General features: G+C 31.1%; 2 protein-coding genes across 2 annotated transcripts; one reads left to right on the top strand and one right to left on the bottom strand.

Annotated features, from left to right (window-relative positions):
* Window positions 1-4866: 4866 nt before the first annotated feature.
* On the top strand, window positions 4867-8486 carry LOC102590383 (small nuclear ribonucleoprotein SmD3b-like). The gene is made up of 5 exons (XM_006343311.2): window positions 4867-5151; window positions 7754-7806; window positions 7879-7945; window positions 8025-8081; window positions 8178-8486. Exons 1-5 carry the CDS (start codon window positions 4993-4995, stop codon window positions 8238-8240), a joined length of 399 nt encoding a protein of 132 aa, XP_006343373.1. The 5' UTR covers window positions 4867-4992; the 3' UTR covers window positions 8241-8486.
* Window positions 8487-16126: 7640 nt separating this feature from the next.
* LOC102590067 (auxin-induced protein 15A-like) lies at window positions 16127-16780 on the bottom strand. Its single transcript, XM_006343310.2, has one exon. The coding sequence runs from the start codon at window positions 16551-16553 to the stop codon at window positions 16251-16253; it is 303 nt and encodes a 100-aa protein (XP_006343372.1). The 5' UTR covers window positions 16554-16780; the 3' UTR covers window positions 16127-16250.
* Between the last annotated feature and the right edge of the window lie 2039 nt (window positions 16781-18819).

Genomic DNA, 18819 nt, shown 5'->3' with positions numbered 1-18819 from the left:
TTCTTTGAACGCTCCCCCAATTCGGTGCTCAATACTACTCCCAAAATATACTAGATCTTATGTTTTAAAACAAACATACTTCTCATGTGATTTGATATTAGTGCTCAAAACTTAGCTCAAAGGCTATCTTGGAAATCTCAGTTTCCCTGCTTGCTTCATTTAGAAAGCTATTACTTTTTTCTGAAAACTATCCCGAAGGCCCTTTGGAAATCTCAGTTTCTGCTCTTATTTAAATGTGTAAAACATTTTAAATCTCTTTGGGAAATACTTAGTCCCCATATGTTTCTTTGAAGAAAAGAACTTCAACATTACTCTTTACTGAACTCAAAACTTAAGTCTTAAAATAAAGTTATAACGTTTGTAAAAGACTTATGAAAGCTTGAAATGAACTTCTCTTACTTGACTCTTAACTGATCCTTGAATTGAATTATGGAATCAAGGATTAAAATTTGTGATTTGGAAAGATCTCATGTTGTTTAGGAATGATTTTGGATAGCTAAACATGAGAAAAGACTGAAACTCAAGATTTGAAGGTGGGTCCGCGATGCGGAGGCATAATTAAATTTTGGTTCCGAAAACATCTTTTGAGGCAGAACACCTTGTGTCAGCTCCGCGACGTGAAGCTGAAATGATCAAATCTGGGACTAGGCGTACAACGTGCGGCCACCCCTTTATTTCATCCGACGAAATTTCTTCTTCATTTTCCAACCACAAATCACCCAAACTCGATTCTTTTTTTCAAATTACTTTTAGATACAGATACTCAGTAAATGTACCTAAGAACCTAACTCAAAACGACCCAATAATGTGACGTAACGAACTCAGAAACTTCACAACTCAGTCAAATTCAAGAACAATATATGCATTCAAGAATAGATATCAAGATCATCAATATTCAAATGTTTTTAGGACGAATCCAAACTGAAATTAATATGCTTGGCATGTGGGAGAACGATCCCAATGTTATGAGAGCCTCACATACTTGATAGAAGCAAATTCTTGGTGAAACACCAACTTCCTTTATCAATCTTGATGAATTTGCCCTTTTCTCCTTCTTCTTTTCTCTTCTCCTTTCTCCTTAGCCCTAGCGTGAAATTCCAAATTCTAAAACTGACTAAAATCTAATTTGACCCATATTAAGCTCCTAAAAATGGCTTAAAATAATAGGGCAATGAAAAGACTAAAATACCCCTTAAAATTTCGGATTGGACATATCCTTAATCCAACAACCCAACTTCCAAAAGGCATAACTCACTCATACGAACTCGGAATCGTGCAAACTTGACGGCGTTGGAAAGATAATTTCAAGGGCTTTCCAACCATATATGGAATCACACCTAACTCATCCTGATCTAGGAATTATAGCCATTTGAAGTTGACCAAAAACTCACTTTAACTTACTTAAAAATTTCAAGATTTCCTCATTCTTTCCAAAAGTAACTATTTCCAGATTTTAAACTTCCTTCTAGTTCTTTCTAGTTGCGAGATGTTACATTCACACCCCAATAAGCTTAAAATAAACCAAGAACAAGAAACAACCAAGAAAGAAATTACTTCAAAACGGAGTTAAATTTTGGGAGGTTTCAATCGGTGGGGATTTGGCGGACGTTTTTGATTATTGAGTGATCGATTGAAAATGGAAAGAAACTTATTTTTCTATTATCTCTATTTTTTAAGAAATCCCCAGGAAGAACATCGAAAAATAACAAAGAATGTATGCCCAAATCTGAAAAATCTGAAAAATATTTATAACTACAAGCCACAACAAATAACAATGAAAGCTTAGTTTCCATTGCCAATCAATGGAAGAAACTGAAGCAACCTTCTTGTGGGTACATTTTGGAATGAAAGAATTCTTTCACTCCAGAATCAACTCCAGATTGCGGGAAATTTCCTTGGTGGTCATTGCTAAAAGTTTCTTCTTTACCATTTTACAATGAAGAAGATAGAATTATTAGAGAATTTTAATAATTGAGTAGGAATTAATTAGTGTAAAATATAATTAATAAAATAAAAGTTAAGTAATAAAGAAAAGAAAGTAAAAAAATATAAAAAAAATACAATTCTAACATGGTGCTGACGTAGCGCTGATGTGGCAGCGAGTGTAATACACCACATACTATGAGAGTGGTGTTGCACATAGCAGGGTGGTATTAAATTCACTTTTAAGTAGTAAAGACGTGTAATAGGTCGTCATGATAGTTGAAGCGTGTAAATGACTTTTCGAGACAAGTTTAGGGGGGAATCTATGACTTTTCGAGACAAGTTAGAATCATAATATCTAATTTAAGAAGTTGATAACTTGACATACCTTACTGATGTTTGTCGTAATAATTGAAAATATAAAAGAATTTGCATTTCACTTTGATCGACACTTTTCGACTATAGATTCATATTCATATTCATATTTTTTGACACTGTATTATAAAAACTTATCAAAGATTTGAAGAAAAATGGTGCAAAAGAAATTAAATAATAATAAAAAAAGATAATTGATATGAGTGTTAACAAAGAAAATGTATGACAAGAAAATAACTTTTTCTTGATTCCTTACTTTTTATTACAATAATTAATTTCTTTAATAAAAAAATTCACATAATTTGTTCTTGATAAAAATTTGAGGCCCCTAATTTGCATATGCCTTAATTTTTATAAGCAAGAGTTGTCCCTGGACACCTATCGTAATGATAAACAACTCGTCTCGTCGTGATCTTCTTTTGAATTCTCAAAAAAACTTATGTGATAGTATTTAATTGAATATTAATTTTAACAAACCAAAAAGACTTTAAGAAAAAACAAAAACAAATTTGATAGAGGTATAGATAAATAAATAAATCTTGAATTACGAAATGGATGAATTACCATGAGTGAAATGAGATGAAAGAATTTATCGAAGTTTAAAAGAGTATGACGCTTTAGAATGTCAAGTCAAAATTCAAATAAAATATCTAAACATTGAGACTGTCAAACCAAACATCATATATGTCTTCAACCATCAAAGCAAATATCAAACAAAAATATCTTAAGTTTGGTTGTACAAGTAATATGCCAAATCTTGCAAATATTTTTTTGAACTTATATTTTGACAAGTCTAAATTCAGATTCATGTATGTCTAAAGTTTGTAATTTCATAAGTGATTTTTTTTCAACTTCAATCTCATGAGACTAAAGTTATTTTAAAACAACGAATCTTAAAAAGATATATACTTCCATCATAACTTAAATAGTTATCCTCAATTTGACTATATGTGCACTAGTCTTTTTTTTTAGTAAGGATATTCGACTGTTCGTTCGTTGATATGGTGCATTTTTTAGATATATTAGCTTGGTAGTATATGTATTAAGTTTTTCTAAAGTGCAATACCAATACCATATCTTATTAAATAAGTATAGTTCAGTTTTTCTCTTTTCGATTTAATTGGTTTGGTATCTTCAATTTAGATATAGAATTGTAGAAAAAAAATCTTGGACGAAACACTAAATAGGTGTTTGATCATGTTTTTTTCTTCTGGAGTTGAACCCCAAATAACATGTTTGACTATACAAATTATGAATTTCAACTTGAAGTTGAATTATGAAATTTTCAAAATATCAAAAATTAATTTCACATTTTTCACTCTTGTAAATAATTTAATTTATATTTATGGCCAAACACAATTTGAATTTACAAATATAATTTTCTACTTTAAAAACGAGATACTATTTTTCTTCTTCTTCAAATATTCACAATTTTCATGATCGAACACATCCTAAATTAAAAAAAAAAATTATAAAAATTTTAATTTTCTTGAAAGCGGTGAATCTAGCCTGAACACTGCATTCATGTGCACCAGTAACTTTTGTCCAAATCATATATACTATTTCATCGGTTTACTTTTACTTGTTCACAATTTCAAAAACAAAATTTTAATTTTATTTGTCATTTTAACATATCAAAAAAAAATATTTTTTTTCTTCATGTTTTACCCTTATCATTAGTTACTTCTCAAATTATTATTGAAGACCGAATACTAAATATCAATAAAAAAAAATAGTATAGTAAAATAGTCATGTCAATCTTGTCTTTTTAATAAGCGTGCTATATGTGATAGGTAAAAGTAAATAGATAGACTAGTAAATTTGGATAAAATGACAAAAATAGTCATTAATGTATGACTAATGCTTTATTTTGGTCATTAATATATTTCACTTGATTAAAATGATCCTTAATGTATAACAAAAATGTTTATTTTAATTCTTAATATATTTCACTTGATTGAAATAATCCTTAATGTTTGATAAAATGTGTTCATTTTAGTCCTTAATCCTAAACCTAACTGATCTATTAAGAAAAAATGTTAAATTTTACTATGGACCCTACGTGGTTAATAAAATTTATTATTGTCTTTTTTTTTATTAGCTCCAAAGAAAGATTCCATAAAACCTAACACCATATTCTCTAGTTTTTCTAACACAAAATTTACAATATTTTCTTTTCTAAAATATTATTCTACTGACGTAATACCCATTTTTGTTTTAAACAAGAGAAAATAATAAATTTTGTTAGAGAAAATTGTGTTAGATTTCATAGAGCTTTTCTTTGGAGTTAATAAAGAAGACATTAATGGTGAATTTTGTTAGCCATGTGGGGTTCACAATTAATTTAACATTTATTTTTGATAAACCTGTTAAGTTTAGAATAAAAGACCAAAATGAACACATTTTGTTATAGATTAACGTTCATTTTAATCAAGTGAAATATATTAAGGATCAAAAGGACTATTTCAATCAAATGAAATCAAAATAAAGATCATTTTGGTCATATACTCAGTAAATTTGACCGCGCTTGTTAAATGTTTAAAACTTGGGGGCCAAAAGTCATATATCACCTTTTATAAGTACTTCATTTCCATTTCCCGATATTTTGCGTTACGAGTTCCGACGAGCAACTCGCCGGAAAACAACCATTAGGTTTAGCAGAGAAGAAGAGAAGGTTCTAGAAGGACAATAACGATGAGTCGTAGCTTGGGGATTCCGGTGAAGCTTCTACACGAAGCAACAGGGCACATAGTAACCGTGGAAATGAAGAGCGGTGAGCTTTACAGAGGAAGTATGGTGGAGTGCGAAGATAACTGGAATTGTCAGCTCGAAAGCATCACTTACACTGCCAAAGTAAGTTTTTTTACTTTTTAGTTCATTGATTTGGTTTGCGCCGTATTCCTTAAACCCTAAATCCTAAACCCTAAGTTTTCGTATCAAATTATACAAAAACAATCTAGAAACAAATGTAAAATTGCATTACTTTTTACTTATTTGTAATCTCTTATGGCTAATCACCTGAAAAATTGAGCACTAGGATCTTTTTCTCTGCTTATGATTTGAAATTTCCATGTTAGAATGAATGGAAGCGAGATACAAAAAATATTGCACCATGAAATATGAAGTTCTGGACAGTCTTCTAAGTAGGTTAATTGCTTATTTTTGGTGACGGTGGTTTCCGAGTCAATTTAGGTGCACCTCGACTATTCCAGCAGGTACCTGCTACCTCCAACCAACTAGGTATCAAATAACTTTGCCCACTAAGGCTTAGGAAGATGAGAATGAATTACCTAGTGTTTTTTGATTTCGTTTGCACTGGAACCAGAATCTTCATGGTTCTCTTCCCACTTCATTGACTATTAGATACCTTTGGGTCCATCTTTGTGTGCTTCTTGTCCTTGAAGAAGTTAATGTTCGGTCCTTTAAATTGTTATGGTGCTCCAACTTCAACTCTTCAATGGTTGAGTAAGTTTCAAGAATTTTTGGTGTGGAAGTTCATATGTAATGATGTAATGCAGCCAACTGTTGGCTAAATTTTTAAAGTGGAATTTATCTATCGCGTTCATTATCCAAGCCTGCTTTTGTGCCACATTGTCATCCTAGATTCATAAGCTGAAAAGAAAAGGACTTATAGGTGGAGATCTAAAATATCTGTCTCAAGAAAGGTGTAACTTTCTCTGGATTTAACCTACTGATTTGATTATAGACACATTCCTGGTAGACTGCTTGCCTAATTGAATAAGAGTTGGCAATACTATAAAGGGAATTGATGAGAGATTATGTCACGCAAGGTGATTAATGGAAAATGGTCAACAATGATGCACTTACTGATCCTGAGAAAATAGTGGGTTTTTTGAATCTCACCTTCGAGGAGTTTGACAAATATCGACATGATTTTCTATTAGATGGTGAACTAATTGTTTTAATTGCAAATCTGGTTATTACACCACTAAATTCTTATTAAGATTGGTACTTTTTAAATTTCTGAAATTGTGTGCTTTACTTTAAAGAAGTGTGCATCTCTTCATGCTTTTTGATTCAACCCAGTGGAGTGTGAACTGTCACCTTTTTTGTCCCCTTTCACTTTTCAAAACAATCACTGTTAATTTTAAAATATTAATTTTTGTGGGGCTGCAAAATCTGAAAGTAGTATCCCTATCAATATCAAACAATGATCATGTAATATGTCAAACATTAGTATGATCTCATATACAGAGAATGCATGTGTGTGGTGTGGTCACTTACGTTTACATGATTTAAATTGAAGCTTGCTCATCCATGTGTACGCAAAAGATAGAGAAAACTTTAGTAGTGTTTGTTTGGCAGGATATAAAATATAAAATATTGGGCTTTATGATATAAAATACCAGAACAGGTGTCTAGTGCTGGTGGTAGAATTGCAAAGAGGAGGATATTTAGTGTTTGTAGTTTTTTTTTTTTTTTTTTTTATGACAAGAGAAACCCGCAGCCGCTATCCTTTGGGTGCGCACAAAGTAAAACCCCTGCTCCTATGCAATAGCTCGCAAACCACATAGGAGAGGTAATCCGCATTAGGCAAGCCCAGTGCGACGAGCTCGACTCAGAAGGCAAACCCCTGCTTTTGCTGGCAAGGGGTTTCAAACTTGAGACCTCCAACATGGAAGTCACAAGCCCAAACCACTGGGCCACCCCAAAGGGTAGTGTTTGTAGTTTCTTTGGTTTTGTGTCTCTTTTTTGTTTTTCTGTTGGTTTTGTGTCTCTTTTTTTGTGTGTTTTCTCTAGTTTCCCTTTTTTGATTCTCCATTTCTGTTTTAATGGGATTCTATTTACCTTATTTACAACAACAACATGCCTAGTGTAATGCTACAAGTGGGGTCTGGGAGGGTAGAGTGTACGCAAACCTTGTAGAGATACTATTTCCAAAGACCATCGGCTCAAGGAAAATCATATAAAATATATTGAAAAAAATAATGGAAGTGAAGAATTCATGGCAAAAGAGTATAGAGAGCATGACAAAGCATTTTGAAAAAGGAACAATAACTACAACAAAATAGTGCGATAATCAAAGGACAAGAAACCCTATTTGCCTAATATATTAGGAGATAAACAAGAATGAAGATACTACTAAACCAAGTTTGTCCTGCACTACAATGCATGTCCTTGATAATTTGTCATTTCGTGAATGGAAACTGCATCAACATAGAAATTATTGTGTTCAAATGAACAAACCACACAAATCTCTCTGATCTTTTGCTCCAGTGTGCAATTTTTGGGAATATGTAGCCCCATTCTGTTAGGCACATTAATGATGATGCCTGGCTTGCTGCTGGGTGGTTGGTGTTCAATGAATCGTGCACCTTCATAGCTACAATATTTGGTTCCTGTTTTGTTACTCATGGAAAAGGAAATGTATCGTGTATTCCTGCTTTTTATTTTCAATATTGGTGACACTAATTGCTAAAGTGGGTTAATGCAGGATGGAAGGGTGTCACAACTGGAACACGTTTTTATTCGAGGCAGCAAAGTCAGGTATGTGGTCCTCCTTTCCATAATTATGTGCTGCTTCTGGTAAGATTGTAGCTGAAATTTAGTTTCTGCCAGGTTCATGATAATTCCCGATATGCTTAAGAATGCTCCCATGTTCAAGCGGCTAGAATCCAGAATCAAGGTACACTTTAGTTGCACCTATATTCATTTATCTGTTTTAATGAAGTGCTTTGACCTATGTTTGATTTTATTTATTGAAGGGCAAAGGTACATCACTCGGTGTTGGACGGGGACGTGCTATGGCCATGCGAGCTAAAGTCAGTGCCGCTTCTAATTTTACGTGTATTTTCACTTGCCAACAATTTTGCTTTTTTCTAGCAAAAAGACATGCCTGATTATGAACTTGTTTGCAGGCTCAGGCTGCAGGTCGTGGAGCAGCACCTGGTCGAGGTGTTGCGCCTCCTGTAAGAAGATAATCTCCCCGCATTGGTTGGTATCTGGTTTTTGAGTTCGTAAATTCATTGTAATAGTGCATGAGAAGCTTTGTATCGCTGATCTTGTTCTTATAATTGAGAAATGTGCAATCTGAGAAACGCTCAATGTAGGATGTTGACTCTTTATTCCAGATATGACTAGATATAAGTATGTGATTTTCAGAATACAACATACAAGGATGTTTACCAGTCTTTCTTGCAATGTGGATCGGGACAAGTTTCTCATTATGGCTCAGTATTTCATTGGGACTATGTGTAGCTTAGATATGTTTTTATTTTTGATAACTGTAGTGTTGAGGCCTGCTTATGCGCACCTCAACTAATTTCACAGGATATCTGTCACCTCTACCAGCAACAGGTGGTACTAGGTAACTTTCACCAAGGCTAGAACAGATGGGAAGAAATCATCTAGCCCGGTTTAGGGAAGGCATCTTCTTGTGGTTAGTTCGTATTGCAATTAATGGCTTGGTTTTACATCTTTCCATTAAATCTTTGCTGGGTGTTTTTTATTCCATGTTGTTTGTATCCAAGGGCTTTCGATGAATTTCACTAGAATGTTATAGTATTCCTTTTGTTAGGACTAACACCATGGCTTTGGTTCAATAGTAAGAGTACAATGCATGAGGTGTGAGTTAGGCGTACATGACGAGTTCAAACCCTATCAAGAACAAATGCTTGGTATTTAAGTAGAGTAAGGCCGAGGCTAGCCCTTTATCCATCAAGTTTCAAACCGTGACAGTTGGCCCTTAGGATTTCACAATGATTAAAAAAACTTATAGGGAAGCAAATATTCGGTGTTGGTTTTCAATATTTAGAAAATGTGGCCTTCTTGATGAGGGTAATTGTTGGGTTGATTTTTTTTTTTTTTTTTGGACATGTATTCTTACTTTTTGAAATTTCCATGTTATAGAAGAGAAGACCCAACAACACCAAGTAACTAATAGATTCTTGAAGTACCACCACCTAGGTTGTAGTGGAGTGGTAAATGCTTCTTCATCCTTAATTAGAGGTTTTGGGTTTTGAGTCTCCTGGTGAGGAGTTGTCTTTGTTAGGGAGCATTTTACCTCTAATGTGGGACTTTTCAAGTTTACTTGTACACATTATAAGTTGGAGGATATAAATGTCAGCTAATTAAGCTTAAGTTAAAAGGCATGTTTATGTATTATCAATAACATGATTGATGCATTTTTTCTCATAATCAATCAACATGCAAAAGGAAGATCATATTTAGTTTTTTTTTTTTTTTTTTAAAGAGAAGTATTGAAAACATTTCTAAATTTGGTGTGAATTATTAGTTTCATCTCTAAATAATTGACAGCCTCAAAAAGACCCATTTACTTGACTGACTGAACTTAAATACACTCTCGAATTCTCGTCAAGTTTAGGGGTGCTTTTAACACTTCTCTCATTTTTGTTATTAAGAGTTTCATGCTTCTACGAGAGTTTGAGACCACTTGCTATGACATGTGTCTGACAGACAGAGGTATGAGGAGTGTATTTAAGGTTGCCAATAATTCGGAGATAAAAGTAATAATTTGTGCCAAATTAAGAGTGTTTCAAATATTTATCTCTTTTTTAAAAAAAAAATTATTTTTGGTATCATTACTTTGGAGAATTATTTTTTAAGAGCTAACAATAAAGTTTAGCTTGCAGACAAAAATGACAAATAGTAAAAGATAAAAATAAATAAGTTGTGTATAATTCAATGGTAAACACAATATTAATAATTGAACTTCCCCCAAGTTTGAATAATATACTTTTCTCCCCTATCATATGCAATATTTATTTGATTTAATCGATGTCAAATATACATCACTTAGTTAAATCAATGTTTCGAACCAAATCATACAATTTAATTGAGGTCAAATATTTCTAGTAAACTAGTTTGAGGACTCGAAGTACAATAATATAATAACTTACTACCTCTGTTCACTTTTAATTGTCATAGTTTTTCTTTTTAGAGTAAAACTATAAAAAATCTTGACTAACATTTTACGATGTATTTTTCATCATATTGATATGTCAAAAATTGTAATTTATACTCCCTCTGTCCCAATTTATATGACTTACTTTCCTTTTTAGTCAGTTCCAAAAAGAATGACACATTTCTATTTTAAGTAACAATTTGCCTATAAAATGTCTTTTTTACCCTTAATGAAATGATTTACAACCACACAAATTTCTATCATTCATTTTGGACTACAAGTTTTAAAAGTCTTTCCATTTTTCTTAAAGTTTGTGCCAAATCAAAGTACATCATATAAAATGGGACGGAGGGAGTAGTATTTTTCGTATAGTTTTTGAATATCTAAATTTTTTGTTTAAAATATCGAATTAATGTAATCTAATTTAACTTTGAAAATTAGTCAAATTAACTTTCGAAAAATGTAATATGACAAATAAAAATGACGGGGAAGCAATTAATTATGAAAAGAAATTCGAAATTTGAGAACCTCGAGAGTTCAAAGTTGTGAAGTTAGAAATCCCATCTATTATATGTATATAATGATAATGTATTCCTCAACTTTTGATTATAATTTAAAATTAATTGAAGCTCCATCTGGTCATAAAGACGTGTTCGGTACGGAGGAAAATAAGTTTTTTGAAAAAATAAGTGAGTCTTTACTTATTTTTGTATTTCATACGTAAGTAAATCTTTTTATATATAAGGTGTGTTTAGTATGGAGAAAAACATTTTCTATTTCAATTCTCATGTTTATTTGGTCAAAAAATTGGAAAACAATTTATTTTAAAAAACAAGCTTTTTAAAAATGAGGAAAATGTCTTCCTTAATATAAGTAGGGGAACGAGTTCCACAAGTGACATTTCACATTGATTGTGTCCTTGTCACCCTCCAACACACTTCATCTTCACCCCCACCATCAAATCCCCTATCCCCATCACTCCTAACTCCCACTATCACCTCTCACAGTATTTGACTAGATTATATACAATATGTTTAGAATAATACTTTATACCAAACACAAGAAAATAAGCAAGGAACACACTTAATTTTCTTTGAGAACATTTTCAGGAAAACAATTTCTATGGAAAAACATTTCCCTCATACCATACACATTATATATTGTAGGAGGTGGGGACGGAGTAGGGGTGTGCATTCGGTTTTTCGATTTGGTTTTGCACTATTCGGTTTGAATTTTTTAATTAATAACATAACCAAAGTAATAGTATTGAGTCTCTTAAATATACTTTCTAATATAAATCATAAGTAAAACTTAAAACACAATACTTATAAGTATATAGTCTCTTAAATATACTTTCTAATATAAATCATAAGTAAAACTTAAAACACAATACTTATAAGTATACCTATTATAGATGTTCAAACATAAAATATAAACGTGATCATCATGAAAGACAAGGCCAAACCAAAAAACCAAACAAACTACTAATTTATTCATCCAAAACCAAAAAACCAGTCCAAATAAAAAATCAATTTGATTTGGTTTGATTATTCGGTTTAATCCGAATAGTGCACACCCCTAGGACGGAGGCTACGACAGTGAGAGTACAAATGAGGTGTGTACGAGGATGATGAGGATAATATTAATTTGGAACGTCACGTATGAAATTTGTTTTTCTTACTTTTACTGAGAAAGTCATTTTCCTTATTTTAAAAGGAATTATCTTCCTTTTAGAAAAAATACTTTCCAATTTTTTTTTGACTAATCAAAAATTGAAAATCATTCATAAAAAAATAAATTTACTCAAATTTATGATAGTACATACATGGCCAAATTTGACTCTTTTCCCTCATATTAAATTTGGCAAGTTGGATATATTGTGTGGTAGGAAAACTAGAGGGGACAAATATTGAGGCTACCAATGAGGTACACAAAAAGAAATATAGATGCATTAGACAACAAGAAAAGGGCTTAAAACTAGTGATTATAATCCTCAATTTGTCTTTTCTCTAATCCTAAATCAACTTAACATTAAACCTAAATGAAAAAGACTAATAACAATTTTGAACAGTTTCATCCATACATAATTGTGTGGACCAGTTCCTTTTGTCCAATAATTAATTAATTTTCACATATGTTTTTGAAGTATGTTGTTTCTCTCCATCTTAAATCTTGAAAAAGAAGGGTCACCAATAAGGGTTGTGATAGAGCGGTAAATACTCATTTATTTTTTATCAAAAATTTTGAGTTCGAACCCTACTGAATACGAAATCGCTTTTGTTAGAGAGTAATATATGTTGAGTTTAAAATGAATCAGGGCGTCATGCAAAAACTTACCATTGCAAATCAAGACGGTGATAAATCAGATAACAAATAAAAACATATTATTAACAGGATTTGTTCAAGAAATCTACATATTGAAAACTAATATCAAAAAGCATAAACTTTATTGGGAGAATAATCTCTCCATAAACTAAACTCTTAAATGTCATTGTGGATACTATTGTATTGTGGTATAAGAAGAAGAGTCTTCAATTTATACAGTTCCAAACCTTTTTCCGACAAAGCAATAGCCCAAATATAGAAAAAAATTATACTTTTCTTTCGACAAAAGTTAAAACATTTATGGGAATACTTTAACTTTCCTTCAAGAAAAAGAATAAAAATCAGAACAAAACCCTAAAAATTTACTCCCTAATGTGTGACTTCCTAGCATGAATCTAAATTTAGTGAAACATATCGAATACCGCGCATCGAACAAGAGCCAAAGAAAATAATCTTTAAAAGGGTCCATTATTGTCTTTAAAAATCTAAAATATATGAGGTTGCTAGTGCATGCTAGTGATACTCAATGGTTGGTAAATGCAACATTGTTGTCCCCATTACTACTATTTATTGTACGTTAGTACTGAATCTTGTCCCATGTTATATTCATATGTTTACAATAACTTCCTAATTTTACATAAAAATGATGAAATATAATAATTTTAAAATTATTTAATATTTATTTATCGCATTTTATTTTAAGATTGTTATCCTAATCCTACCAATCAAACAACACATCTGAAGGTTTCAAATTGAATGCCTTGAAGCTTGTTATTCGTCTTCTACAGAAAGTTGTTTGAATTAATGTTTGGGATTCAAGGCTGACTTGTAGGTCTTCGGTTAGTCGTCTGAATTGATTCGATCATTGAGAACAATATTTTTATCAATCTCATTCTACTACTCTCTTAGTACGAGTTTTTGTTAGTCTATTTCTTGATTTCGATCTAAGAGTACAAATTGATACCACTATAGTGATTTTCTTCGAATTATCTATTGCACAAAAAGTACATAATAAAATTCTCTACATTGGTAACGTTTATAGATCTGATTGATAGGTAATTAGGTATCAATTTAATCCTTGAAAAGCAACGAAAAAAAAAAGAAATTTAATACTTGAAAAAAAAGGCAAATTATTCACTATGTTATAATGAAATATTTTACTTTTAAAAAGATTTACATGTGTTGATTGAGCTTGTGAACAAAATATACAAATTTATATTCAAATACTAACTATTTACATATACAAAGGATAAATAATTAAGAATTGTTTTAGATCATAAATTTTTAATTTTTTTAAAAAAATATTGTGTCAAATCAAACAACGAGAGAATAAGAAAATGTCAATGTTTAACTATTTTGTTTCAAAATCTATATCATTGAATAAGAATTGATTAGGAGGTAATTAAGGCTATGGTCATAAGAAAATGTCAATGTTTAACTATTTTGTTTCAAAATCTATATCATTGAATAAGAATTGATTAGGAGGTAATTAAGGCTATGGTCATAAGGGTCCTACTAGCATGTGCTCAAAATAATGTGTGTTCAACATATGGTCAAATTATCAGTTAATCCAATCAAAACAATTAGTACTTGATTATATCATTGACACTATTATTACTTGATTAATCAATTAATAATAATAATAATTCCTCCGTTTAATTCATTTTGTTTGTCTATTTTTCTTTTTTTGTCCTTTTGAAAAAGAATATCTCTTTTTTTTTTGGCAATTCTTTTAATCTTTACTTTTTATATGATAAGTTTAAAATTACAAGATTAAAAGACATTTTGATTCAGTCTACATGTCTTTAATTTAAGATGACAAGGTTCAAAAAAAAAAAAACGTTCCTAAACTACGCGCCAAGTGAAAACAAGACAATCAAATTAAAATAACAAGAGTAATTTTTTCGGCACATCTCCGCTCTTTTTCTCTTTCAAACCGGTGAATTGATATTTGATCGAGATGTGATTTTATCTCTTTCTTAGTTGTTCAAATAATTCGGGCTTGAAAATATTATAGATTTAATAACCGATTTGACAAAGTTTCTGAAAAGTCAAAAATATTTTTTTTCTTTTAAGTGTTTATTTAGAGAACTAAAGTGTTTGCTAAAGCTTTTTTTTAAAAAATAAGTGATTTTGAGCCTAGTAAAAGTTTTAAAAAATACTATCATTTCTAAAGAATGTTTGGAATTTTGGTCAAAACACATATTGTTATTCTACTATTGACAAAAATATTTTTCAAAATAATTAGTTAAATACAAATAACTACTCTTGAAAAATACTTTTTCAAAAAGCACTTCCGATAAAAAAAAAAACATTTTTCAAAATAAGTTGTTTGGCCGTCAATTAAGCAAAGGGCTAAGCTTGGCAGTGGGTGCAAGGCAATAAGGTCCTATTTGTAACCAAAATTTAAGCAAAAACTCTCCACATTCAATGGCATTAACTTGTCAATCAAAGCTAAGATATAAACAATACATTTTTTTTCTATTCGGTGTCCGAAGTTTGCATCTGCATTAAAGTCTCGATTAAATTTGTATCGCGCATTATAAGGCACATTCGGAGATGATACTCCTAAACTATTTCACAGTTGATGCTTATGCCAAATTTTTATTATTATTTTTTCATTTCCCCTTTTTAAAAATAATTAGATGATTTTATTTCCAACAATAGGAAATTAATTTTATACATAAGTAATTATATTATGTGTTTGATAAAAATATCAAAACTAATAATAAGAACCTTAAGTATTTGGTAAAAAAAAAAGATAAGTTGTTCTTTTGATAAATGACTAAATGCCCTAATATTTCATATAGAAAGATTTGTTTAAAAAAAAAAAAGAGACAGGACAATGAATATGAATGGAGTGGAAATTAGAGATTTTTGTATTGGAAAATGTTTTTTGCGAGTTAAAATATATATATATGAAGAATAAAATAGTAAAAAAAAACTATCAAACTAAAAGTGTTTATGACTATTTACTTGACCTATAATTAAACACCTTGAGTGTTCACCAAGATACTTAAATAGTTAGTATCTACCTTTGATAAATAAAAGTAGTTGATATCAAAGACAATTTTAGAATTTAAGTTTGTTAACTTCAATCTTCAATGTTATTGCTATTTATATATTGTACTCTTAAATTTATCGACTCAAAATTTGATTTGCTGAAATTTGAGTACCTTTTTCTTAAAAAAGTCATGTATATGTATCTTTTTCATATTGAAAATATTAAATTCAGGTGAAGTCATTAAGTATACGTCTACATTGAAATTTATGTCTTCAACTCAATTTAAAGTTTCACACTATTTTTACGTCGCTAGCACTTTGATAGTGAAAAAATTATTTATATTGACGATCCATATTAATTTTACTTCAACTCAATTATATTAATTTGAAAAATGTTGTGGATATTCTCTTTTTTTCTCATGAATAGTAACATCAAGATTTAAAAATGGGTGCAAATATAACACCACTTGTCAAATTATTTAGTAACACATGAGATTGTACAAATTAAACTCAATCCCACAAAAGTTAATTAGAAGGGATTTCTTTATGATAAGTTAATAAAAAATAAATTCAACTATATTCACTTAATGGCCTAATCTAGTTGCTCCATAGTAATCTCCAATAGTGTCTCGCTGATTCAAAGGGCAGTCTGATGCAGTAAGCTCTAGTAGTGCGTAAGATTATTCCAAAGAATGGGTCGAACCACATTTAGATCTTTTGTACGCAGTTTTACCTCTTATTAGAACATTGACATTAGAGAACAAAAATCTTCTTCATCACAAGGGATAGTAAGTCCCATATCATGGTTGAATCCAAATTCTTCTTCAGCCCTTTGAAGCAAACTTTGAAATTCAGGATGTGTCAACCAAGAAATTGGAATTATGTGTCTACTTCTATTTTCACCAACATATACTACAAAGTGGCCTTTTGGTACATCATGAGGAAGTCCATTCTCATTTTTTCCAAAACTTGAACACCTTTTCAAGATTTGTTTGAGGGCTACACTTTGAGTTATGTGTTTGCTTGATTTCTTTAGAGCCATTTTTTTTTTTGGTTTTTTGATATGAGGAGATTTGGGGATTTTAGAAAGGATGGTCACTTGAGGTGTGGTTTGAATATTTGAATTTTTTGAGTTGTGTGGAATTGGAATTAGGGAAAGGAAAGTATTTATGGGGAGAGTGGAAAAAACAATAGCACATGGTGTGTTGTGAGAAGGGAAGAAATAAATATGTATTGAATGTTGATTTTTGGGATTAGTCTTGTATGCAAGGGCTTGAGTCTCTTTTGTTCTTTCATCCATTGGTAATATGCCCTACTTATGTCATCCCACCTAAAAACACTAGACTTGGACCACACTCACCTCCTTAGCTAACAACCAAATATGTTGCCATGATTTTTTCTCACTTTTGTTTTTTGTTTACCCCTATTCGAGCTTCCATCTTTTTACTCTCTTGGTTACTCAAACTCCTGACTAATGGTTGGAGGTGGATGATGCTTACCACATGAGAAACCCCTTCTTATCTTATTTGATTTCATATATGGTGTTTGAAATCCGCATTGAGGCAATTGATTAAATTTGCTTTCACTTTTTCTTTACCCCTCCCAACTTTTTTCTCCCTTGGTTACTCGAATTGATAACATTATGATTAGAGGTGGAGGGTGCTTATATACCATCCAAGCAATCTCTCGATCATATCTTCTTTTGGTTTCGCATCTTGTGTTCAGTATTAAATGTGGATTTGCCTCAAAAGGTTCACGTTTGGGGTTAAAACGTTCTTTAACAAAGACAACTGTATACCCAGCAGGGTTGAACTTAAGTCCTCTGATTAAGGATAACTGAAGACTTACTACTCCACCCAAAACCTTTGTTGGTTTTTTTAATCTTTAATAAAGACAATTCAATGTACATAAGCTCCCTTGCTATGTGTGAGGTCCAGAAAAAGAACGAAACACATTAAGTTTATTGTACATAATTTTACATAGTATTTTTAGGATTGTTATTTCCACGATGTAATAAATTCACGACCTTAACAAGATTGTAAACTTTATCGTTGCGCCAAAGACTTTATTTGGTAAAATAATTCATAACATTGATAGCAATGGGGATATGAAGAAAGTAAAACACCAGTCAAGCACCTAGCTAACACCCAAAATGCAGCCCTGGTGTTTCTTTTATCTTTAGCAAAAAGACAACTCGGTGTACTTTAGCTCTCGTGCCTCTCTTGTTATGCGTGAGGTACATAAGAGGGGCCAATTACAATAAATCTATTATAGACATTTCTTTACTTAGCATTTTTTAAAAAGTTATTTTCGCGATTTAAACCCCTAAATCTTACTATGATAACTTTAATTGTTACGCCAAAACCTTTTTTTAATGATTTTTTAAAATATAGATAGGAATGTGGGTATGGAGAAGCATTTTACAGGCAACTAGGCAAATATATATGGGACAAGACAGTCCATCTCTGACCTGCATAAATAATTATTTCTTCTCTATCAATTTATTTGACACTTTTAAAAATGATATTTTTCATATTTAGTAATAGTTTAATTTTAAAACTTTTATTTAGGTTTAAATGAAATGATTTATAATCACAAAATTTTAGGGAAAAGAATATTTGTACCCCAAAAAGGATAATTATTTACAAGTGGTTACCCCCTTACTTTTATTATCCCATGTTTTTAACTACTAATACGTTTACTGCTTAATACCATCAAAATATATATATATATATTCTGATGGTATTAAAGAGGAAGAAGTAGTGCTTCAGTGAAAATACTACTCAGTTACTCTTCCATACCATTAGAGTATATATATACTCTGATGGCATCAAGGAGGAACATACAATGATTCAGTGAAAAGACTGATCAATTACTGTTTGATACCATCATAATATATATATTTGAATAGAACAAGGGGGCAGTCGGGTAAATAGTTTGGATTGTGGGTCCAATCAAGATAAATATATGGGGAAATTACGCGGATAAGCAAGTATATACTAGTAAATTAACTAACATAATTATAGTTTATATTAATTATCACTCACAGCTTAAATTTAGCTATAATTATGTGCGCCTCTATCCTCTGTTCCTCTGTCCTCGCTTGTACATATACAAATATAAATCATACACATACATATACAATTATATGACGGATATACAAATACAATTCACCTCTTTCCACTCTCTTCCCTCTCTCGCTCACCTCTCTCCCCCTTCTCCCAATCTCGCTCGCCTCTCTCATCCCTCTAACATGTAGCTATAAATCGTAATTAGCAAACTCTAGCTATTGAACCTAATTAAAATTA

The sequence above is a fragment of the Solanum tuberosum genome, unplaced genomic scaffold (assembly GCF_000226075.1).
Source record: "Solanum tuberosum cultivar DM 1-3 516 R44 unplaced genomic scaffold, SolTub_3.0 scf00039, whole genome shotgun sequence".
Lineage (NCBI taxonomy): Eukaryota > Viridiplantae > Streptophyta > Magnoliopsida > Solanales > Solanaceae > Solanum > Solanum tuberosum.
This window is presented reverse-complemented; position numbering and strand designations above follow the sequence as displayed.